The sequence below is a fragment of the Lates calcarifer genome, linkage group LG4 (assembly GCF_001640805.2).
Source record: "Lates calcarifer isolate ASB-BC8 linkage group LG4, TLL_Latcal_v3, whole genome shotgun sequence".
In the NCBI taxonomy this organism is placed as follows: Eukaryota; Metazoa; Chordata; class Actinopteri; family Centropomidae; genus Lates; species Lates calcarifer.
Window position 1 is genome coordinate 21590838 of NC_066836.1, and position 21314 is coordinate 21612151.

The 21314-nt window shown below is 38.6% G+C and overlaps 1 protein-coding gene across 5 annotated transcripts in view; it reads right to left on the minus strand.

Annotated features, from left to right (window-relative positions):
* astn1 (astrotactin 1) overlaps nt 1-21314 on the minus strand; it is a 342836-nt gene that overhangs the window by 169167 nt on the left and 152355 nt on the right. For all 5 annotated transcript variants that reach the window (XM_018695889.2, XM_018695888.2, XM_018695887.2 and 2 more), the window contains 2 exons: nt 15567-15733; nt 8333-8527 (listed from right to left, as the gene is read on the minus strand). In XM_018695889.2, coding sequence (XP_018551405.1) covers nt 8333-8527; nt 15567-15733 — 362 coding nt within the window. The remainder of the gene's footprint in view (nt 1-8332; nt 8528-15566; nt 15734-21314) is intronic.

Sequence of the window (21314 nt, forward strand, 5' to 3'; positions counted from 1 at the left end):
GCATATAATATCACCAGGGAACTAAACAAATCCAAGTCTGAATTTCAGCCTCTGAAAATCCCATCACAGTCTAGAACATTTGTATATGTAGATGATATTGTTTGTTGATCTGCCTCTAGCATTTTGTTATTCATGACTAGAAAATAACGTGTTCTCCAAAAAATATGAATCACTTTGAAATGACAACCTTTATTAAAAGCTTTGGTGATAGACAAAAGTGGACTCAGAGGAAAATGATGCCAGGATGAAGGCTAGAAGAACACAGTAGATCAAATATGGATAAATAAGTGTTTCTAATAAGTGGCAGATTGTAAAGCAATACTTTCTGGCAGATCATTAAGAGAAAATCAATACTGAGTAACAATTATACAGGACTGTGCAGTGTATTGAAGAGACAAAGTCTCACATTAAGCACGTCATTTTTCATTATGTTGATTGTTCTGCTGCAACGTGACTCATCTCCAGTCTGAGAGCTGATGTCCTCATTTGTCTGTTGTTGCCTGTGACTCTTGGTTGAACTCACTCATTCTGTCCACTCAATCATTCTTTGTCCCAGTGCCAGTTAGGTTCACAAGGTTCCAAAACAGAATGACTTCAATAAATCAGTAACTTAAGTCATTCAGGTGTCCTGGGACCAAAGCTGATGAGAACATATCTTTACTCTCTCCTGTAGAGTTCCATCGTCCTCTCATTATTTTGACTGCAGACTCGTAATTTAGAAATGTACTAGACAATCAGTGCATTTGTGGCCACATTGGGCAAACAGAAGTAACAGTTTTATTAAATACTGTCACTTTTCTTTTTTCCAGTTGGGGGGCATGAGCTCCATAATAAGTTATATGTCATATACATGCATTATATATTATGGTCTAGACAGTTTTCTTTTTTTACAACTTCAGCAGACATGAAGCAACATTAGCATTCATTTGGAGTTGTGTTTCTGGCCACCTGACGAATGTAGGTCCAGTATTCACTTGCCTTCTTCTTGCTCTGTTTTGGTCTCCGCCAACTTTATCTGTCCGTTGGTGGGCAGGTGGTATATGGTGGGATTATGAATGTTTTTGTAATGAAAATAGCTGCTGAAAACGAGGTGAGACTAAACCAAAACAGTTGTGGCTGTCAAACCAAACCAAAGAGTATGATGATAATTCTCAATGGGTTAACCAGTATAAATGAACCTTTTGTTACACATACTAATTTGAACCAAGCCTACTATAAAACACAGATTAGTGCACCTTTAAAGGGTAATTCCAGTTTATTTAAACTTAGAGTGGCATGGTGTTGCAGTGATTAGCCCTGTCACCTCACAGTAAGAAGGTTTCAGGTTCAGATAACCCAAGGCTTTCTGAGTGGAGTTTCCATGTTCTCCCTGTGCCTGTGTGTATTCTCACCGGGTAGTCCAAACAGACGCAGGCTAGGTTAATCGATGACTCTAAGTTGCCCACAGGTGTGAATGTGAGTATGAATGGTTGTTTTTCTCTATATGTCAGCCTTGTGATAGACTGTTGATATGTCCAGGGTGTACTCTACCTCTCACCCAAAGTCAGCTGGGATTGGTTCCAGCCCCCCTGCAACCCTTAAGGATAAGTAATATAGATAGTGGATGGATGTTGTGTTCCCTTATCTCAGCAATTAACATGGTTATACAATATTTATAGTTATGAATGATGTCCAAACCACAAACCTAAGACCCAGGTGGTGGTAAAGTGGAAATACTCCTGAACATAAAGGCTCCTGAACAGCAGGCTCAGGTTAACCAACATAAATGGTCTGAAAAAAAAAAAAAAAAAGATTCATCCAGAGTCTGGATGAATGACTCATTTGCTGCTGTTTATTTTGCTCTCAAATTTCAAATTACCACTTCCTGTATGCTAGGGAATATTTCCCACCAGTAACCATATCTGACACCAGTTATTAAATTAGGCAAATAAGATTTAGAGCATCTCACTTAGATTAAATGGATGTTCTTTTCAGTTGCAGCCCCATTCAAGGCAAGATTATTTTTTATTAAAAATGATAAAAGCCTTGAACCTTTAAAATATGGATGGCAGTGACCATTAAAAAAAAAGAAGAAATGTCTTCATGGCTCACACGAGTGACAGTTTTCTCCTTAATATACACCAGGCGTAGTATAGCATTTGATTCATACAGTGCTCTGAGCCTGAGCTGAGAGGGATAAAAAAGGATACACAAATATTTACAAATTGCAAACTGTTGCCTTCGGGAAAGTCACTGGCTGAAGAAGAAACATTGCTGGAGCGGCTGCATCAAATACCAGCACTCAAATGACATTTTATTTGCATGGTCATGGCATGGAAGTAACGTAATTAGAAGGAAATCTGGCTCATAAACACAATGTAAAGTTAGCTGCTGGTGACGTGAAACAAAGCCAATCTGCTGTTGTGGCCGGGTGGTGAGGCACTAAATTGGGGTAATGCTTCTTCGTGCACCTTGAGCCTCTGGAGTGGAATAATGATGTAGAATAATGCAAGAGCAAAGTGTACTTTAAAGTAATGGCTCTCTTGGTTGCATATATGAATCATAAAAATTCTACTGAAACATAGTTTATTGTCTCTTGCTACATTTGCAGCCCAAAACAATGAAAAACAAGGTTGGTTGGGATTTTATTGATGCTGGAGTCAAACATCTGTCAGTTCCTGCTGAAAGCAATTATGCATGTTTTCAGCTGTCGGTTTAACAAAGCACACAAATTGAGAATGTAATGAGTGAATCTCAGTTGTCTTTGCTGAAGACAGTGTTTTTTTCTTAGATGCATGTTAAGTGGAATATGGGGTGAGTTCCTATCACTGCATTCATGTCTGACAATTTTCATTGTTAATTTTGTTAGATGATGACATGCAACATTGAACAGCCATCTGGCAGACTAAGGATGTCATAATCCATTTTCTTAGAATGAAATCTCTCTTTAAATTTGAGTAACTGCCAAAACTTAGTAAAGCTAGACCAAAACTTTTTTCTCTAGCAGGAGTTGTGTTGAATTATTTAAATGTGACAAAATGACAAGAGGACACTTTTGATTAACAACAACTCTTCATGCAGATTCCCCTGACTATGTCTGAATAAAATCACAGCTTTCAGTGAGTATAAATGGGGGTCACCATCCACCTTTTTCACACCCCGTCCTCTCTATCCATCAGTTTGCTTCAAACACACTTCATATTTTCATTAACAGCATCAATGACGGTAACTTGAGGAGGGGATTTTGAAGGTGTGTGATATGGTAGACTGAGGTGAGCCAAAAAATGAAGAGGGAGAAAAAAAGGTGCCCGCACAATGTAGTTTGGGTGGGGGGTTGTCAGGTGGGAGCACAGTCTTAATTATTGATCCCAAGCAGCTACCAGGATGAGAACAAAAGGCACTAAAATATTCATGAAAACCTGCTCTGAGCTTGTCGTGTGAAAGAGGAATAGAGAGGGGAGGGGGGACAGAGTTAGGAGTAATGAGGAGGTTAGCTTTTTAACATCTCATTACTTGGGTCCAGTGGCTCCCACAGAGACAGCAAGATAGAGACCCCTGTCACTGATCTCTGTAATATGAACCCAGATCATATCAAGCTCAATGCTCCCAAGATGTCACCGTGACCTCCTTCCTGGGCATGGAAACATATCTCATGTTGCTTTGTGTGCAAAATTATATTATGCCCTGCCAGCCTGCTGCCAATGACAATGATACAACTGGATTCTACCTGGGAGGAAATCAAATAAATAAACTGTATGTTTTTGAAATGATAATAACAACTTTGAAGCGGGAGGGGAAGCTTCCTGCATTGGCGGTGGGAGGGAGGGAGGGAGGGAGGTTGGAGGGGACACATGAGAAGCATTTCAGGGTTGGTGAGCTTGAAAGGCGAACCGTGAGGGAGGCATGCTGGGTGGAGAGAATCAAACCAGCTCTGTGTGTGTGATGATGCTCTCTAGAGATGTAGCTGAAAAGCCTAGGCTGTCCAGTAGACAGGGGAGCCTGCACACCTACTGTCGCCATGTGTGTATGGGTAAATGTGTGAGGGCATGCATTTGTGTGCCCTGGCGATTTTTCTATGTGTGTGTGCATGTTAGGCCACTGGGCATGTGCTTATACCACTTGCTGCTTTCCTTTCATTCCCCCTCCTCCTGCTGTTGCTCTAGACAGTCTAAATAGGAAAACCTTGCAGGTGCCACAAAGCAGGTGCACCAAAGAAACAGAAAATTAGCAGTCGAAACTTTCCCCTGGAGAAGTTGTTTACATGTTTCATTTTCTGAGGATGAGAGGGGGATTTTGTGTGAGGCAGCATGATGAAGTGAATCAAGGAAGAGGTAAAGAACAAGTGTGTAGTTGACACAGGAAAAGAGAAAAAACACTAGATAATGCAAGAAACAAAATTCAAAAAGCAAAGATTATGTGATGTCTTTGGAGTGAGAAAAAACAGGCCTCTGCTGATGATTTAACAATATTAAAATCTGACTTCTTCCTATCACAGGATGATGGAGACAGATGCTTTGTGCCACCCCAAAGCAGTGGGGCAGAGGCTTTTGAACAAGTGCCAGTGAATGCCACATAAAGGCTTCCTTACTATCCCTCCTACTGTCCCTGTGTCTTTTGCTTGCTTTCTCTCAAAGGCAAAAACTACATCTAACAAGGTTATGGGAGGACACTAGCCACAGTGCTGTCACTTGCATATTTTAGTTACTACTGACTAAGTCAATGGCAGCCTCCAGAGGCTGTGAGAAATAGCTGAATGTTCTGAAGTTTGAAAGGTTGCTCTGACCAGAGGTAATTTAACACAGTCTCAGTTAACGGAACAGCCATCAGACCTTAATGCTACTGTCTAGTGGGGGTGATGGAAAGATTCAGCCACTAAGTCCAGTGTTTAGAATAGTATTTCAAAAATTCTGCTATTCCGCAAATGAATCCCACCTGCTGTTTCGATTTGAAGAGTACTCCAGAAAATTAGAGATGAGTCTTGCAAGAAACAGATTTAAAATGGCCATAGTGAATGTAGCAAAAGCCCAGATGTGCTGTAGACCCCGGTATGGGTCAAGCTTTGGAACCTACATTTCCCATAATTGCAGCTGAGTTCTGACAGCTGGTTCTTTTTAGGATCTAATTTCCATTTCAGAATATCCCAATTTCAAATCTTTGGCTTTTATATAGGAGGATTGGGGGGACCTTTTACATGTCTGTGCCCATGGGCCAATTGTGTCATAATCTGTCCATGAGCTAATCTTATCAATTACCATTGTCAGATCTTCTAGTTAAAATTCTATGTGTGTCTTACAATAATATCTTAGCTAATCAACAAGCCTATCAACAAGTAGCCCAGAATCAGACCCTACAATTGCAAGAGACTCTGATAATTAATGTGTAAAATTGAGAAGCCCTCAGTAGAAAAAAATAAATAAATAAAGCATTTCATAGCTGTTCATTTCACTTTGAGTTTGTGATTATTTAGGTGATTACTGAAAACTGCAGTATTTCTGCCTTCACACCTAACAAAAGTGAAGTGACAGTTTTCCCCTCCTAGTTATTTTTAAAATATTTACTTATTTGCAAATAGGGCTGAAACTAATAATTATTTTAATAGAGTTTGACTTATTAGATTTGCTAAGGAATGTGAGAGCATTTAAATCAATTCAATACTAGATTTAGATTTGATGCTGTCAGCCCCCCACCCTACCATTAATGCAACTTTACGCTGTCTTTTGAACCTTGCTGCCTGATAAATGGTGATAGTCAGTAATGCATTCACAAATGTCCAGTTTCTAAACCCAATTACAATTACTCAAGTGACTGACTTGAAAAACAATCCTCCAGAGCCACAGTGCTCCATTAACAGAAATTCTACTTAACATGTAACATTTTCTAGGTTATTCCAACATAGTGGTATATACATAGGATGTATATCTTTAAACTACAGCACTACAAGAGCATGTTTTGCCAGGGGCTGTCTTTCGTACGTTACCAACTGGTTTCGTTGTAACTCTCTTGATCTAAACTAAGTGCTCTACTGACTTCAAACCCCCTGTGGATCTCCAGTGTTCAATTGCGATGCTCTCCTCGTGCAACTTTTGTTCATTTTACATTCAAATGTTCATCTGGTCCAATTAGGTTTAATTTCAGCACATGGGCTCCTGGTCACTTTTAATTCATTTGCTGCCATCTCTTATAATTAGGCCTTGCATTAACCATGCCTCCCGAGTCTGCCTTCCTCTTCCACCACCTCATCTGCACAGGAAGCATTTGGTGCTCTTCAAAGTCTGCATCAGACCCCACTCTCCACTCACAAGCACTTCCAAATGAGATCAGAGCATTTGAGATTTAGATTTTTGATGATGTTAACTTTGCTGCTTCACCCGTCCCTCCCTCTCTACAACTCCAGTGGTGGATCCCTAAGTGGGTGAGTTGCCTCCGGGCGGCGGAATCCATGCACGGCACAAATTAAATTCCTGGTCTGCAGATGACTTTGCTGAACTTCTGGCTTCCTGAGTTCAGGGGAAATGATTGCTGAATGTGGACAGTGATAATTAACCACCTTCAAAGTACTCTATTATCTGCATCAAAACCTGTACAAATTATGAAAGGGATATAGCATTTCTTTGAACTTGTGTGATAGCCAGATTTTTTTCCTTCTCCTTGGGGTATAAGCCTGAGTTTAGGAGAAATGTTTTGTGTTTTACAGAGGACAGACCCTGTCAGGTCAATGCTTTACTATTGCTATTATCGTTTTTATTTGGTGGGAATTGACATAAAAAATCTACCATAAAGTCCTGCCCTATCATGAAATAACCTTTAAATATACTGATTCAATCCCATATGCATTTACAACCTACAAGGACACATCTATCTCCTGATTATGTATGCATTACAACTGTTTCCATTTTGTCACTGTGTGATTTAAACCATATTCTAACCAGAAAAAAACTGAAAGACTGCTATGTACATGGTGCTAATCAACAATAAGTAGTAGTAGAGTAGTACTCTGTAGGTGCTTGGGTACAATTCAATATACCATACAGTATCTGCCTGAATGGGAGTTGAATTAAACATTAGAAAGCAAATGTTCCCATGGAAGACATCTGTCTGAATACTTTGCGTGCTGGCTTTTCAATAAATATAGAATAAATAAGCAACATGTAATTTGCTTATCCTTGTGTCTTCGCCTCTGGTATATTTGTACCAACACTCTTAATAACTACAGAACATAGAACATTCCAGGACAGTATGCACACAATCTCCTTTAAGTGTTACAGGGAACATTGATATTATTTGATAGGTCTGTATAGGGTTGAATGTATTCCCATGATTTTTAAATTATTACTTCCACAAAGTATATTACTTTTTTTCTCTCAGAAACACTGCAAAAACTAAGTCTGATTTAAACACAGAACTGCATATCAATAATCATAGTGACAAGTGACAGTAAAGGGAGATTTGTCAATTATTTTTGTGTTTTGGCAGAACGATTGCTATTAGATGTTTAGTTGTAATATGACATTGCTCTTATGCACTTTATGAACCTGTTGAGTGTACCTCTGCACTGTCATTTGGAGTTAGATGTCTACATGTCTGTCCACTTATTTTTAATTGACAGATGTTGCACATCAGGGCGTATTTCCCAGGAAAAGGTAGTAGATTTTGGTGTGGATTCTGTAGTACAGGGCTCTAACATCTAACATTGTAGTATTTAACCATAATATAATATAAAGTATAGTTTTGGGGCTGTGAGTGATTGTTTGTCTGCCCATCCTGAGCAGATTAATTACCCACCAAAGTGAGTCTTGCATGCGACATAAGCCTTTGCATTTACACCTGGTTTTAGTAAGTGTTCTCTACATCAGATACAGTATGTGTGCATTGAGATCAGATCTCAATAGGCAAATTAGGTTGGCAGAGCTCACAAACTTGCCAACTATCATGTGGCATCCCAGATCAAGGAAAGCAGTGCTGCCGTTTGGGATCTACTTTTTCTCTCTTCGCTAAGGGAGGGTCATCTGTCATCACAGCAAAGAGAGCCTTTTCAACATGTTAGGTGGATTTCCCTCTTTATAAAGGGCCAAACTGTACATGCTACATTTTATCTGTTTTCATACGTTAATTTGTTGTCTTTGATTTTATTTCTGTGCTGTCACAAGGCATTTTTTCAAGGGTGCTATATGGTATTCACCAAGTGTAAATCGGGTTTATATGTGCACTTACAGTTGTATGAGACAGTTTTATTTTTGGATATCACCACTGCTGGAGCCAAAGGCCCAAACCATGCTAAACTGTTTCCCTGCTGAGATACAAATGGCAGAACAATGTCCCACATGCTCCACTTCACAAAACAGCTTGTGTTTACCTGAATGTGGCCTTGAGGATCTGTCCGGAGGTGCTCTCTTTGGTGTGGTTGTTGTATCCGTAGAAAAGGTCCCCAAACACGGTCTGGTTAGCAGGGATGTCCACTGCCTCCCCACAGTCGATTCCCTCAGTGCAGGCTTCAGACAGCGGCAGGCATGACCTCCCATCTGGACCACGCTTGTAGTCCTCAATGCACCTGGAATGATACAAGTTCTTGTTGTTTAATTGATTCATATATTGCCATCTTTCCATCCCTCCTTGAGAGCTGTTTACTTTATAACTTACTGTTCCTTAATTGTCTGTTAATTTGCTTGTTTTTCTTTCTTCACTCTTGCAGTTTCTTAAATCTTTTTTTTTTTTTTGGGGGGGGGGGGTATGGTTATAATGGTTATAATTAGTATGCAGAGAACAAAACATGCATTTTATGGTTAAAGTTAATTATGTTTACAATTTTTAAAGAGAGGGTTCTGGCTGCACTGCCAATTATAAAACTGTTAAGCTGTCATTTAAATAGTCAACTGTATGACAGGGAGCTGCTCTCACTTGGTAGAGTTTAAAATGATTATGTAGGATTGCATAGCAGATTAAAAGATCAATAAGATGCTGTCTCTGATCTGCACAGGCACATTTTATTTGGGTTTGGTTTCTGCTCCAACCAGTCAACTGCGATGAGAATGCTCAGACAGTGAGTGTATATGGCTATCATCAGGCTGATCATTGGGCTAGCTGTATCTCTAAGCAGTTACAGTGCTTGTACTCTAAAAAAAATACTTCAAGATGATTTTTAATGCGTAGTTATTTATTTAAGAGAGAAAGCCAATGTTGTGATGCTGCACATTTAGAATATCTGTTGATCAATTATCTACCAAAAGTTACGTTTACATTTAGTATTACTCACCAAAATGACATGGTATGTGTTTTTGAGGTGTAATAAATGTGTTGAAGGCATCTTCTTTTTAAAGGTTTATTGCATTACATAGTGGCACATCACCACCTCCGGTCCATCAGTGGAACAATGTGAAACTACGGGGTGGACTGTGCACTGCATCACCTGTCTGCATGTTCAAACACAAAGGGTGCTGCATAAATGCACACAATAATGGGAAATCCAATTCACACCCATTGAATGGGGCACCACCGTGCAGTTTGATCAATATTCTGCATTAATATCCACACTGTAAAATTTTAATCAGCCTGATATCTAAGATTATGATTTGTCAATCGAGGGATCCAGCTCACCATTGCAAAGAAACACACAAAACTGCTGGGTCTACAAGGGTATTTACAATTTATTGATTACTAAAGTGAATGTAGATATACACAAATGTAAGGATGATCAACGAGCATGGTGAACTAACAGCAGGTAAAATGAAGCGTGATCTGGTGGAGGCAAATCGGTTTATTCTGTAAGTATATTTTTGAGACGTCTATTGATAGAAGAATTGTGATTTTACTTATTTTATCATCAACCCTTGTCATGAGCAGAATGTTAAGACCGGCCCACTATGAGTTACGGTGGCTGCAGACTTGGCTGGGGACTGAGGTTGTGGTGGTAACCATGGAAACACAGGATCCAGGTGGATTCTCCTGGAGGCCGTGTCTCTGGTTAACACGGTGATGGATTCTGCCGGTGTCTCAGCAGTTCAGCTTTAGTTGAGTTTACTCACAGACTTTCTGTCTCAGCAAACTTAGTTTCTCGCAGGTTTCTTTGCAGGCAGTCGTGTATCTGCCGGCCTCTTTCACGGGTTGAAGAAAAATAAGCTCTTACGTAGCCTACTTAACGTTTTCTGGATAACTTTGGCTTAACTTGATGTTGCATGGCTTAAAGAAATAGAGAAAGTCACTTGTGCATATAGCCAAAAGAAAAAGTTACTTGCGGAGCATGTGGTGGAAAGAGAACAAAGGAACTGAGAAAATTAAAGTGCGATGGTGAGTGGCTGTGTAGCTTGTAGCTGATTTCAACCAAAGGCGTTGTCCTTTGTGTGCTGTTTGTGAGTTTTTATTCTCTTGAGGATAGTATCAGGTTTACAGGCGAAGTGAGGTGATCTCAGCCAATCATGGTTCATTGTCCTCACTCTCTTTGTCTCAGTTAGAATGAAATATGATCTCTTAATAAACTCTAAATTATTAATCTGGAACACTTGCGCATATCACATATTTGGCTTCCACCATGATCAATTAAGACATTGTGCAAGACGAGATATAACTTGGTGGCACTAATACTTAAAGAAAGACAATGCATTAATACAAACATGAATCAAAACACATTACTTGCAGATCTTAAGACAATTAAACTGCAAAAGAATAAATTGTGTTCATCATTAGTAATAAATGAATGGCATTACAAGACATGAAGAATAATTATTTGATTCTAATACCTGAAAAACATTGTGTCTAACCTCTTTAGTTAAGCTTAGACATGGTCAATAAATGGCATTATGGTTCCATGGCAGATGGTTGAATTAATTTCTCATATTATTAGCTTAGCTTACTAAAATCATACAAAATTCAGATTTTCACCTAGTTACTTATAAGCATTTGATCAATAAATGGTTCTTTACAATGTGACAATTATTCATATAGTTCAACATTAGAGATTGTGAGTAAGATTATCCTGGAATGTGACGTAAATTACCGAGCAGATCTCTGGTGCAGAGAAAGATAAACAATGGGGGAGACAGGACCTAGTTAGGTCTGTGGATCTGAGAGAGTCCAATCTGCATAGTTCTTTTTCAGGTTACTCTCTTGATAAAGCACAGTTGAATGTTTATTGCAGAGACAAAGTTAGTTGCAATAGAATGAAGATTTGAAGAGCATTTATTCATAAGTTCCTGATGAACTGGGGTCCATTAGAATTGTTTTATCTAAATGGGCCATTTGACCTTTGACCCTGGCTTGGGAGGAAGAGTTCTGTATCTGCTTCTTATCACAGAATGTTGGGGAGGCAAAGGAGAGGATGGGGGTTCAGGTCATAATTCTCAGTGACTGTGTTCTGGGAACACATTCATGTCTTTTTCTTTGAATTGTGTGATATTTTTATCATAGGTGCCAGGCTGACATCAGGCTGATGCCTGATGTCGCTACAAGGGGGGACATAGAGAGATAAACACTGAGCAGGCCTGAACAATTACTGGTTTCTGTATCCAAATTGAATAACCACAACAGTCCAATTTTCAAATGACAAGTGTTGCAAGTCTGATTATAGATTACAACTTAGTCTTAACAGGCTGCGACAAGTGATAGTTTACCATGGCAAGCAATTATTTCATCAGCTACAACAAATTAACTAAATTGTAGTTTGTAATTGCTCGCCAACATCAGTGAGCTAGTGAAATAAATACAGGAAAGTTATTGTTAGATATGACTGACTGGTGAGAAAAATGATTTAAACCATGTGGCTGAATGCAAGATATAGTGTACAACACTTTTGCTGTGTTCAAAATATGCACAACTCAGACATCACAGTTCAACACTGAAGAATCATCAAATCAATTCTTCTCAACTGGCACAAAATCCTCCATTTCAAAAAAGGAGCTAGAATCCAAATACAGAGAGACCTCTCAAGATTCTTTCATATTGATGATGTTTTGACATCTTGGTGTATAATATCTTGGTGAAATGAACCAAAGGCAGATGAAGAGGAGAGAGAAAATGGGATATGGGGGGTTAAAGAGTGAAAGATAATCTGTCAGGGATTTACACTGAGAGAGACTCCTGGAATGCCAAATGTCGCAAAGCTAATGTGAGTCTCCAGTGGGGAGAGTGGAGGATTAGCCACATCTGCACTATGGAGAGTGACAACAACAAAATGCTGTTGTTGAGAATTAAATTAAACAGGAGTTTGTATCACCTGTTTATGCAAATCTGACATGAAATAGTGTGCCTGCAACATGATGTTTTAATGTAAAGATGACAACAAGAAACAAATGCTTGTTGCATTCAATTAACTGCTGTTTACAGGGTCTGGGGGTTTTGATAGCTTTCACAGTTAGGTTATATCTGTGGTCTGGTTCCTATTCTTCATTGTTGCAGTGGCATCTCACTTGATATCTTTCATAATGACATGTGTATATGTAGAAATTTCTCCAGCGGAGATATATGGCTGCTAGGTGTCAGAATTTTGTTAATACACTATTGTTGAAACAACAGCTATATGTGAGCTAGAGAAATTTAGATTCAAATACATTTAATTTTAGCTTCAAATCACCAGAACCATATTTATTGGGCTGTATTTTCTTATTGGCTACTCCAACACCACTTGCAAATGAACTAAAGAAAACTGGATTACGACGTCATGGCTTTCATCATATCTCCACAAAGTACTCATGCTCCACAAAAACAATTGTACTTGTATCCATTCTTCATATTTTCATTTGTTTATTTATTTATTTTATTTTTTTTAATGATTCAAACTGCTTGCAATGCAAAATATGGATTGCAAACTTGCTGATTGCTAGGATATGATTAGCATCATACCATAGCCTGTATATTCATACAAATGTCATCTGTCAGAGGGTGTGATTGCTAACTGATTGATTCATTCAGTTTTTGTGACACTGTGACACTGCAGCACTAATGTCATCCCAACAAAACCTGAACCTAAAGAATGTGAAAGTGAAATGTATTGTTTGCAGATTAAAAGCAAAAAACCCCTTAAAAACATGTAGCAACAGTGTGAACACAGTGAAAATAACCTTCAACTGTGCAGGGTCAAACAAAATTTTACTGATATTTTTGCACAACAGATGGCAGTTGAAATGTTCAACCACTACTTGAACTTCTGTCCAAAACATTCCAAGTATTCAGAGCTGCCTTCAGGATTTGACACTTGTCAAGGCCTACAATGCTCATGTACTCAGGGAAAGATAAAAAAAAAAAAGGGGGGGGAAAAAACAAAACAAAAAAAACTCTTTTTTTAAATTTGTCATCATGGTGGAAGCTTCATTCTATTGAGAATTGGATAACTATAATTGGGAAATAAAACTTAGTTTATGTACAGCAGCTGCTGCTAACTGGTCTAAGCCCCATCAATTATCAGGTATTGGCAGCCATGAGGGGTCAATATTTTACAACCAATCCTGGTCTGACAACATCTTGAGCCCTCCTCCATATTATCTCAGGGACATCTTTAAGTTCGTTGCCCACACTGCAGAGTGAGCGTCTCACTGTCAATTATCCTCCATGAAGGAGATACCTGGTGTAAAGAAATACAGCCAACTGCCCACAAATGCTTGTTTCTTCCAGAAATCTGTCCTCTAAGATATAATACATGACAGTTACAATCAAGAACACCAGCCACTGCTGAATTTCTCCCAACTCTCCTAAGGGTGCTTTCTCAGTTTGCTTTGTCCTAACCAGTATGACACTGACACTGTTTATTTGGTTTCAACAGGCCATTTTTGTCTTGACTTTGTCCTACCCACGGTATTACTTTCTAAACAATTTAGTAAGTAAAGACAAAATCCACTTCTATGGTATATAGACCTCTATATTGAATCATACTGGTGGATAAGAGCAGGGAATGAATTCACCACATATCTCAAACCAGGTGCTAGTAAAATCTTCAAACTTCAAGCCTTAAATGCAGGACTACATTCCACCCTGTCAATTCATTCTTTTTTTTTTTTTTTTTGTTTAACCTTCAAATCCTTGGTATTCCTCAATCAATATTCTAAACATTGTTGTCTAATGTAATGTGTTCTAATGTCACATTAACATGACTGTACATTTTCTTGGAAAATTAACAGGAATGGATGACAGCAGCTCAGCAAATGAAGATGTACCTGAGGCTACTGATAAGGAGAAATTTGTTTTTGATGTGAATGACAAAACTATTCAGGGAAAATATACATAAATCACATGATACATTGTTCAATACATGAGTATCATCAGCATAACTAGAGACCATCTTGCGATGGGATCACTCCAGCTGCTACACTATTTTGGTTTATATTACAAGTATTTCGTTCTCATAGGCCAAGGCTCGACAGTGCAAGCGTTTTACTCACTCGTGGGAGCTGAAAACTTTTACAAAATTCAGCCCAGTGTTTCCCCTACTGACCCGTCAATGGGACCCCCAGCCTTCCCAAAAACGGCAAAGAAGAAAATGTAAAGATGAAAAGATCATTGATGTTCCCGTTTCTCTCCCCGCATCCAGTTTCACATGCGTCTCCGCATATGCATCCGCACACAGCAGCGGAAGAGCCGCAGGGGAGACAGGCTGACAAATCGCCACGTTAGCACACATAATAAAAGGCTGCTAATTTGGTCCGACTTTTGGATGTTTAGGGTCAGTGTTTGTTCATCTATGATCTACAGAGACTAAAAGACTTGTCAGAGCTTTCCTTACTCCTAACGGGGAGTTGTCAGTCCATCTCCTCTGCGGCCCTTCTGCTGCTGTGTGTGGATGCGTACGCGGATACATATGTGAAACAGGAAGCAGGGAGAGAAACGCAAACATAAATGTTCTTTTAATTTTAATTAACACTGCAAATTATCTGCGTTTTTCACGCGTGCTAATGCCAATGATGGCTTTGCTGGCAGGGAGGATAGCCCTAGTCCTCTCCCCCGGTATTCCTATTTAACTATAACTATAATATATATGTAACTATCAACTATCAGAGTCCTATATATATATATATATATATATATATATATATATATATATATATACACCTGCCAAAGTACCCAAAACTGGCTCTGTGGTAGTTCCTGCTACAGTAAGTGACTGCAGGACCACATATTGCCTTGATCACACATGCATGCACACACACACACAAGGGAAAACAAACCACCCTGTGTTGTCATTGGCCCGCTGTGCCAATTTGTCATCCAAATGTATTTTTGTTTTAATGAAGTAGTAAAATCTTTCTTATATAGGTATATTTTGAAGATGTGTAGGTTGTATTGCTGCATATATTGTGTATTCTTGGCCTGTCTACTGTTCATTCCCCTCTCCTTTACAACTGCTATGGTTACAGGATTTTTTTTTTCCTCTTCAAAAGAAGATAAATTTATACTACACGTGTTTAGTGTACAGTACAGTTCTGTAGCTCACTTGCTGCATTTTCAAAATCCATTATATATAACCATAACCATCCATATTAAAATTGATAATGCCCTCTTTTAGAATATGTAAACATTCAAATTACTGGATGTTAGGTGAATGATCAAAGGATTCAATAAGGGTTATGAAATAAAATAATTATGAGTTATTATAGTGTGTTCTTCCTTACCCACAGAACATCTGGATGTTGTAGAGTGTTGGGTCATCCTCTAGAGGGGCCAGCTGCTGGAGACACAGCTGCTCACATCCTCCATTGAAACCGTCAGAGCAGTCAATGCCGATGTGGTGGTCGTAGCATCCGGTGCCATCCTTCATAGGACTCAAACCTGGAGGGCACTGTGGGAGGAATAAGCGTTTTTAGGTGACTAATGTTAGCAATTATGTTAGCAAGATTTTTGCTTCATTGACGTACACTTTCTTACAGATGCTGAAACTGTGAGAAACTGCCACATTAACACTAATTCCAGATGGGACAGGTACACAGACCCGATAACATCTGTGCCACGGAATGCAAACTAACAGATTTCTGTTCCCATTAATGTGGTTTATGTGTAGTCAGTTTAGTGTGCAAAGCTGCACAATGCAAGCTGTTTTGCGTAAAATCCTTATATTATCAACCTAAATAATAGCATAAGGCTGCATCAGAAGGAGCAATAATACAGGCATGTATCACTGGCGAAACTAATTGCACAAAAAGTGAAAAAAAAAACTGCAATCAAATTCTGAAATAATTCAGTCAATAAGTCAGTGGGGCGAATGTTAGTTAAATACATATGATAACAGCTGCTTTTCTCTATATAGCTGTAAATCTATGCTATTCTGTATGGGCTATGAGCATTTTTTGAACTATCAGATGTACTAAGAGGTATGGTTATATAGAGATATTGTTAAAAACCAAAGAAAGATTAGATTTCTCAAAAAAGGAATTCAAATATTGCTAGTTTCTGCATGAGTGTGCAATCTAATTAGAGAACGCTAAATTTACATTAGATGATAAATCAGTGTGTTATAAAACAGTTGGTCTTTTTAGTTTGTTATATTAGAATGTGGGGGAAAAGAATGAGGGGCCAACATGCAAGGGTGACTTGCTATTAGCCACCAATGCGTTATACTTGGAAGGGACACTGGAGGATTCATTGTGGAGTAATCAAGAATTCTTCACCAATAAAACCCTGGCTGCCAACATTAAAGAAAGAACATCAAAAGACTCATTGCATAGGTGCACATAGTCCAATTGTGAGAGCCAAGAAAAAAAACAAAAAGAATATCCATGTGTTGCATTTGCAACGCAGCACAGCTCTTAGTTTGCACTATGTGTTGTGTCATGTATCAGAATTCATTTTTACCCATTGCGGCTTTAACAACAAGACAAAGTCTCAAGCCATTCTAGTGGTTCATTGAGGATGTACTTAGGCACAGCAGTGTCTCAAGCTAAATGCTGAATAAGCTAAACTAACTTAGCCAACCAAAGATTGTACAATTTATCCTATTCGGAATGTGAATATCTATTCCAACTTTTGAACATACTGGTGGCATTAGAAGAAAGGTTTGGAGGTTACCAAAGTTAACAGGAATCATTGTCTTGGCACCATGGATATTTTGACAACATTTCATCACACTCCCTCAAACATTTGTAGAGATATTTGAGCAAAAATTGGTGAAAGATTTGATTCATCCTCTGAGGACCATACATGACCATACATGTTTTTACAAAATTCCATTGTAAACCATCCAATAGCTATTGAGGCAAAACACCAATCATTTTCATCCCTTGAGCCACAATGTCTATGAAATAAAAAAAAAAAATAATAAAATAAAGATTCGTGTTATTATATCATTACTGGTCCAAGTATCGTGGTGTTGTGTATTGCATTGCTGATGCCCCTGCTTAACTCATTCAACATTCAGCCACAGTAGGGAAATTCTGGACTGCATAATCAATTCTTGGTTTTCACAGAGGGAGCTATAAAGTTTTATCTTGTATACATTACAAAGCAAAAGAGTTATTGCACATCACTCCCACTTGATTATTTACTGTTGCACAGGGAATGACAAGAACAGTGATGAAATGGCAGACAACCAGTGTCATCTATAATGAAACCTTTTTTAAAGGACTCTTGTTCTGTTGAGGGAGATGAGGCAATACAGCGGGTTTAAATTTACATTTCCATTCAACCCATTGAGCACTGTCTTCATATTTGAAGAGTGAAATGAAATCCTTTAGTTCTGAAATGTGCAAAACAGCAATGGGTGTCATAGATAAACTTTGCAAAATTAATAAAAAGACTAAATTATGAAGTTTTTACAGAGCAATGGACAACTTCTTAATCAAAATGCGTTCTGAGCAGGGTGAATATACAAAAGAGGTGCGAGACCTGACTTCACCTTGGTTCCCTCCTTCTACAGTCTTGCTCAATATTTCCCAAGCAATTTTTTCAGAGACCTGCCAAGTCAAATTCACATTATGTTTTCTGTCAGCTATTACTTCAAAGGAAACTTTGATGGAGTGCATTTTAACAAGGCACCGCTACCGTCAGAACAGTGACTAGGAAGTTGCTTTCCTCTAAGCACTGACAGATCAGCAACTGCATATTTTATTATTTGGACCTACTGTATTCATTAGCAGGTCCAGGTGGCTCATTTGGCCAATGAACTCTTCAAGCTTGTTGTGGATTCCAGTCTACTCAACTGTTTTGTGAAAGTACAATATACCTTTCACTTGTTTATTTTTTTTTCAGCTAAGGTTTAGTGTGTGGTATTAAAATAATAAAAATAAGATAAAAAATATTCTCAGTGGTTTACATCGTACATTTACATTTACTCTTGATTCTTGACTGATTTAACTTCTAGATTACTGATGTCTTGACAGGAATAAATTGTACAACATGCCACCACAATCTTGATGTATTTAAATGTCTCAGAATTGGTCTGTCATGCAAATATTTCACAAAGAGCTATTACATGTTACACTTTTCTTGAGCCTGTTAAAGCCCAATATTTATCCTGGATTATTCATACATGTGGAGCTTAGTGTTAGTTCAGACTGAGCTTTGAATTCTTATTAGCTGATTAACATCAGCTGCTTAAGTCATGAACTGCCAACTCATTCATTAATTGTTTTGGCAACCAGCTGACTAATAGTGTCCGTCATACTCATGTAATTATTTATGTCAGCCCTTACTTGTCACTTTACACTATTACTCTACTGACATACTCATGGAATTACAGTTTGCTGCAACTCCCTCCACCACCCTGGCCTCTTTTTTGTGTGTCAGTGTAAGGCATCAGCCCACTCATAATACAGGATGAGACCAAATGGCTCCTTTTGTGCCATAGACAAAGAACAAAGTTTTCCAGGGTCCTTTAGCTTCTCACACCTGGGTGTGAAATCCTCCCAACTGTAGCTGCCAATGGTAATTGTATGGCTTAGGACACATTTCTCTTCTCTGCCTGCTCCACAAAGGAGAGGGGTTGCCCTTCTCAGCCTGCTCCTCTACAGGAGCTTCTGCTCTCTAACCTCCATGAGGCCTGTCTGAAGCAGAGGCCTGCACTGGACTGAACTTTGGTAGCGACGTGAGAGCCTGCCTAAGAATTTAAGACCAAGCACCAGTAGGTGCGATGCCAGGTCTACCAACTGAGTTAACCAGCAAAAAGGAGCTACAAAGCAGAGCTAGTGTCAAACAGCTAATTGTGCAAGGAGACCAAAGAAACAACCACTGAACTCCAACTTCAGTAACAATGAAGCCACATAGCAAGACAGCAACAACAACAACAGGACCTTGCAAGCACACTAAAATGCAGTATAGTACAGTATAGTACGAAGATACAACTGTCTTGCATGCAACAGGCTAACCTCTTCCTTTGCATGTTATCTGACTTGGCTTAAACAAAGAATACTCGCCATGTTTGCAGTTTTCAATTTTCAATTTGAGATTTGTGAATACATGTTTTTGACACTTAATATTTTGCTGTCTGATTCATGTTGGACAGAGTTATGTTGCAACTCTGTGGTTCAAAACTAAAAATCCTCCAACTTTTACTAACTATTGATGGGTAATTTTTGTTGTAGTTATTAAATTAATTATTAATCAAGGTCCCAAACTGATAGTATACTTTATAAGACAATAATTCAGGCTGCTGATGGTAGGGGTGTAATGGTGTGGGCAATGTTTTCTTGGCATACTCTGGGCCACTTAACACCAACCAATCTTTGGTTGAATGGCATACCTTAAGTATTAGATGTGCATCCCTTTATAGCCACAATTTACCATCTTCTAATTATTACTTAGAGCATGCTAATAGACCATGTCTCAAAGCAGAGGTTGTCATAGAAACTGAATTCATGAACATGACAATGAGTACAGTATACTTCAATGGCCTCCGCAGTCACCAGATCTGAATCCAACAGAACACCTTTGGGATATGGGAGACTGGAAGCATGAATGTGCTCAAAGGAATCTGTCCAACATCCTATGAAAGAACTGAGGCTTTTTAGAGAACAAAGGAAGGCTTTACCCAGTATTGGTATGCTGTTCATAATAAAGTGCTTGATGAGTGTACATAGAACTGTATGCAAAATTTTGGGCACTTTCTATTCTTCCTTTCACATTGCTTCAAGTTCTGGGATAGTTTTAGCCTACCTTACAGTTACAGATTTTCAGTTATGCTCAAGTCAGCGGTCTCTGAGTGCCATTCCAAAAGGTTCCTGAAGTAGCTCATGGTTGACTGGAGGTATGCTTTAGATCATTGTCCTATTTCAGAGGCAAGCCTCTTTTTGCTTTCACTATCTTGAGTAATTGACATTTGCAGCCAATATTTAGTAGAATTCATTCTTCCTTCTGTCTGTGCAATGTTTCCTGTGCCACTGGCTGCCACACAACCATAAAGAATATTATTACCAACCCTATGCTTAACAGTTGTAAAAATGTTCTTTTCATTAAATAGTTTCCAAAGCAACTCTTCTAGATGCTGTTTTGAAAACTACATCTGCCAGAGTTTACTTTTATGATGAGGTCACAAGTGAGGTTTTTCTGATGACTCCTCAATGCAGAACCTGCTTGTACATGAGTGTTGCACAGTGGAACAGTGCCCCTCCACTCATGTGTCAGCTAAAGCTCCCTACAGCTCCTTTGCAGTCCTATGGGGTTTTTGCCTTGCCTTTCTGTCTATCAGACGTGCAGTTTTGTCCTAAAGTTTTCTTGGTCCTCCAGATCATTACTCTTGATTGTCATTTCTTAATGACATTTTGGACATTGGAAATGTTAAGCTGGAAGTGGTTTGATACCTTTTTATAGCCTTCCCCGTTTTGAAGGCATCAGGTTGCTCCATTTTATATCCTTAGTCAGTGGCTCATGGGAGCCCATGGCTGTTGAATATGATCCAAAAAGGTTTAGAAATGTCATCAGAAATTCCTGATGACAGTTCTTGACTACAACTCCTAATGAGTCAATTAAGGCCTGACGAGTTAACGAGGATCTGAGTGTTTCATAGGTAGAAACCCAGACTTTGCACATGCTACAAATACAGATTTTCCCAATTTTTTAAGGTTAATAAATAAGTAATTTGCATCAATGTTTGAAGAAAGACTCATTTTAATGTTTGCTTGCTGCATGGGTTGTATGTACTTGTTTTCACTTCAAAAAAACAGAAAATATGTAATTTCCTCAGAGATGCCCAAACTTTTGCAATCAGCTCTATCATGCAGATGAATGACCTATTGTAGCCTGCTGGACAAATACAGTACCTTCTGCTGAGTGCATTATGTGATCAAGGATGATAAAAGTGAAGTTGCTTGCTGATCATTTAAAATTTTCAAATGAAAATATAAATATTTATAAATATTATAATAAATATAATTTACATTTGTGGATTTTGTAATTACTATCATCATTATTATAAATATTATTATTAGGGTTAT